Here is a 4,245-nt window from a genome sequence, read left to right as displayed (position 1 = left end):
TATTTTTATTATAATCTACGACCTGGACTAAACGCATGATCTACTCATACTCAAACGGCAAAATATCTGCAAAAGATACACAAATACGAGTATAGGCGCCAACTGCGCGCCTCTGGGCTTTAGCTTACGAGTATTCTTTAAACCTCGTTCTGGTGCAGCGGACGAAATTCACGTACGATCGCTGAGATGCTCAAGGACACATCAGCGACTATCATCTTAACAACTTAGAAAACAATCAAGTTACAAAACAATCTCACATACACTCGTGGACAAATTTCGATGATCACAAAAAAAAGTTTATTACTAATTTTAGATGCTGTAATCCAGTAATTAAACCTTTTTGTTGCGTTCCTCTAAATTCGTCCATGAGTACATTTAAAACTTGTTATTTTAAGATTGTGTCATGCCGTGTGGTTGCCGGCTTAAGAATAGTCCACTCCGTGCTTATCCATGGATGTCGTAAAAGGCGACTAAAGGAGTAAAAGGACAGTCACCTAAGTCAACTAGGGATTCCCAAGGAGGGTTGATGTCAGGCAGGCGGCCGATCGTAAAAAGATATGCCAAATCGTATACAACATGAGTGCGACAGATAATGTAATATGCGATAGTGCTAGGCGACGCACAGGCGCAGCACCCGGCGGCTGTGAGAAATGGACGAGGGTTGCTGCACCAGGGACGGGGGCAGCGTAAGAAGCTAGTCCGGGGAATAAGACTGAGGATTGCAAGTTGGAATATAGGTACGATGACTGGAAGAGGAAGAGAGTTAGCGGATGTTTTGGAAAGGAGACGAATAAACGTGGCATGTCTGCAGGAGACGAAGTGAAAGGGACGGAAAGCAAGAGAAATTGAGGCGGGTTATAAGTTTTACTATTGCGGCAGTGATGGGAAAAGAAATGGGGTGGGGGTAGTGTTAGATAAGGAGCTTAAGAACAAGGTGATGGATGTAAAGAGAGTGAATGATAGAGTAATTATCGTGAAATTGTTGATAGAAAACTTGATTTTAAATGTAATTAGTGTATATGCACCGCAGACTGGATGTGATGATAGTTTGAAAGAGAAATTCTGGGAGGATTTGGATGTGGAAATTATGGGAATACCAGAATGTGAGGCGATATACATTGGAGAAGATTTTAATGGACATGTGGGAAGAATGAATGACGGATATGAAGGAGTGCATGGGGGCCGTGGTTACGGAGTCAGAAATCAAGAGGGTGAAGCTCTACTGGAAGCAGCCTTTGACTTAGCCATAGTGAACACCTACTATCAAAAGAAAGAACAACACCTTATCACATACCGTAGTGGTCAATACTCTACCCAAATTGATTACTTTTTCCTAAGAAGGAGTAAAATACATTTGGCTAAGGACTGCAAAATAGTAACCAGTGAGAGCCTAGTTTCCCAGCATAGGTTACTGATTCTAGACTTAAATCTTAAAGTACAACGTTTGCAAAAGAACTCGAAGCCCCCACCTAGAACGAAATGGTATAGATTGAGTGACAGGGAGTTAGCTGAAGAATTTAGAAAAAGAATAGTCGATAAGATGGTAGGAATGGGTGATATGGCAGAGATGAGAGTGAATGATTGCTGGAATAAAATGGCAGTATGTGTAAGAAGTGTGGCGAGGGATGTTTTTGGGGAAACAACAGGGAAAGGCAAGATTGATAGGGATACATGGTGGTGGAATGAAGATGTGCGAATGATTCTGAAAGAAAGGAAGAATGCTTTTAAAGAATGGAAAAGTGTGGAAGAGGGTAACGATAGAGAGAAAGAAATCAAGAGGTCAGCTGATCTAACAAGTAAGAAGGCTAAAAAAACAGTTGCAATAGCAAGGGCCAAGGTACAAGATAAATTGTAAGATTTCCTTGAGAGCCCACAAGGCCAAAAAGACCTTTACAGAATAGCAAGAGAGAGAGAGAGAGGAATGCAAGAGATATAAATCATATGAAATGTATGAGAGACGAAGCAGGAAAGATTTTGACGGATAACAAGAGCATACAAGAACGCTGGAAGAACTACTTTAGTAAACTTATGAACGAAGAGAATGATTGGAGTAGAGTGCTAGAAAAAACATTGGTATGGTGAAAGAGATCACTATAGAAGAAGTGAAAATGGCAGTGCAAGGTATGAAGAATGGGAAAGCGGTTGGGCCAGATGGTATACCTGTGGAAGTATGGAAGTTTCTGAAAGCGGATGGATGGAAGTGGCTGACTTTATTCTTTAATAAGTTGTTGCAAGATAATTTTTAAGAAAAAAAAAACCGACTTCAATGGGGGATGCCGCTGAAAGTTTACTTATTGTTGATGGTGCACTCTTAGATTCCAGACAATGAAATGAAATAGACAGCATATTTTGCGTAATTATCCTAATCCATCTTTTGACTAATTTTGCCTAATTGCCTAATTATTATAATATTACCTAATAATGTAGAAAAGGAGGTAAAACCACCCACTTTTCTAGTAGCATTTCGTTTTGGTAAGGGTCGCAGTTCTAACCTACTTTTCTGATAGCATTTCGTTTCTGTAAGGGTCACAGTTCTAACCTAACCTAACCCACTTTTCTAGTAGCATTTCCGGGTCCGGGTCTGGGTCCGGATCCGAGTCCGGGTCCGTGTCCGGCTGTCCGGGTCCAAGTTTGGGTCAGAGTTCGGTCCGGGTCCGGATCCGAGTTAGGGTCCATGTCCAGACCCGGGTCCGAGTCCGAGTCCGGGTCCAAGTTTGGGTCTGGGTCCATAAGGAAGAAAACAAATCGCCAAACGTGAACTATGAACATTGAAGAGTACCATTCTGATCATCATCAACAGTTCCACTTAATCAAATGTTACTTTTTTTAATGTAAATGCTGGATTTGTTGATGAAAATACAAAAATCACAATATGTATGCATTTCACATTTGAGGAGTTCCCTCGGTTCCTCCTGGGTCTCATCATCAGAACTCGAGCTTGACAAAAATATGCCTTAAAAACTTAAGTTGCTTAACAAACATAAAGAAGAGGACAAATCGCCAAACGTAAACTATGCGTCATTAAAGAGTTCCATTCTGATCATCATCAGCAGTTCCACTTCATCAAATGTCACTTTTTAAAATGGAAATGCTGGATTTGTTGATAAAAATACAAAAATCACTATATGTATGCCTTTCACATTTGAGGAGTTCCCTCGATTCCTCATGGATCCCATCATCAGAACTCGAGCTTGACAAAAGTGTTTCTTGAAAACCTAACTTGCTTAACAAACATAACGAAGAGGACAAATCGCCAAACGTGAACTATGCTTCATTGAAGAGTTCCGTTCTGATCATCATCAGCAGTTCCACTTCATCAAATGTCACTTTTTTAAATGTAAGTGCTTGATTTGTTGATGAAAATACTAAAATCACTATATGTAAGCCTTTAACATTTGAGGAGTTCCCTCGATTCCTCATGGATCCCATCATCAGAACTGCGTTTTGACAAAAACGGGACCAATCTGTATGTATATACTTACAATCAAAAAAAGAATTTTCAAAATCGGTCCAGAAATGACGGAGTTATGGAGTAACAAACATTAAAAAAAAAAAACAACCGAATTGATAACCTCCTCCTTTTGAAATCTTGAAGTCGGTTAAAAAGGCAATCCCTGATGAATGGTGCAACAGTTCACTGGTGCCCGTTTTTAAGAATAAGGGTGATGTACAGGATTGCAACAACTATCGAGGAATAAAGCTCATGTCACATAGTATGAAGATATGGGAAAAAGTGGTAGCGAGACGAATGAGAGAAAAAAGTGAGGTAACACAGAACCAATTTGGGCTTATGCCGGGCCGGGGAGCTACGGACGCCATATTTGCACTTCGCCAACTGTGCGAAAAATACAGACTTGCGCAAAAGAACTTGCACATGGTGTTAGTGGACATGGAAAAGGCATACGATAGAGTCCCCGTAAGGTTCTGTGGTGGTCTATGAGAGAGAAAGGAAAAAGGAATGCCAGAGAAGTATGTGCGGCTTGTTCAGGCGATGTATGATAGAGCCAGTACTCACGTCAGGTCTGAAGCTGAAGTAACCGACAAGTTCAATGTGGCGGTAGGTTTACACCAGGGATCGGCTTTAAGTCCATATTTGTTCCTCCTGGTTATGGATGCTCTGACATCGAACATACAGGAGGAGGCACCCTGGTGTATGCTGTTTGCCGATGACATTGTTCTTGTCGGAGATAATGCACTTGAGGTCCAGAGCAGGCTGGTAAAATTGCAAGAAAAGCTGGAAAGTGT

The 4,245-nt window shown here is 41.1% G+C and overlaps 1 protein-coding gene across 1 annotated transcript; it reads left to right on the top strand.

Moving 5' to 3' along the window:
- The first annotated feature begins 650 nt into the window (after positions 1-650).
- LOC134755135 (uncharacterized) lies at positions 651-1,855 on the top strand. The gene is made up of 2 exons (XM_063691613.1): positions 651-686; positions 1,031-1,855. The coding sequence occupies exons 1-2, from the start codon at positions 651-653 to the stop codon at positions 1,853-1,855; spliced, it is 861 nt and encodes a 286-aa protein (XP_063547683.1).
- The last annotated feature ends 2,390 nt before the right edge of the window (positions 1,856-4,245 follow it).

Source organism: Cydia strobilella, chromosome Z (assembly GCF_947568885.1).
Source record: "Cydia strobilella chromosome Z, ilCydStro3.1, whole genome shotgun sequence".
Classification (NCBI taxonomy): domain Eukaryota; kingdom Metazoa; phylum Arthropoda; class Insecta; order Lepidoptera; family Tortricidae; genus Cydia; species Cydia strobilella.
The sequence above is the reverse complement of the archived record's forward strand: the minus strand, read 5'-3'. Positions and strand labels throughout refer to the sequence as shown.

What these genes read in the sequence shown, in the direction of transcription:
- LOC134755135 (XM_063691613.1), top strand. Translation starts at nt 651, where the DNA reads ATGGACGAGGGTTGCTGCACCAGGGACGGGGGCAGC. An exon ending in GCACCAGGGACGGGGGCAGC is followed by an intron (nt 687 to 1,030) that starts GTAAGAAGCTAG and finishes TATGCACCGCAG; the next exon opens with ACTGGATGTGATGATAGTTT.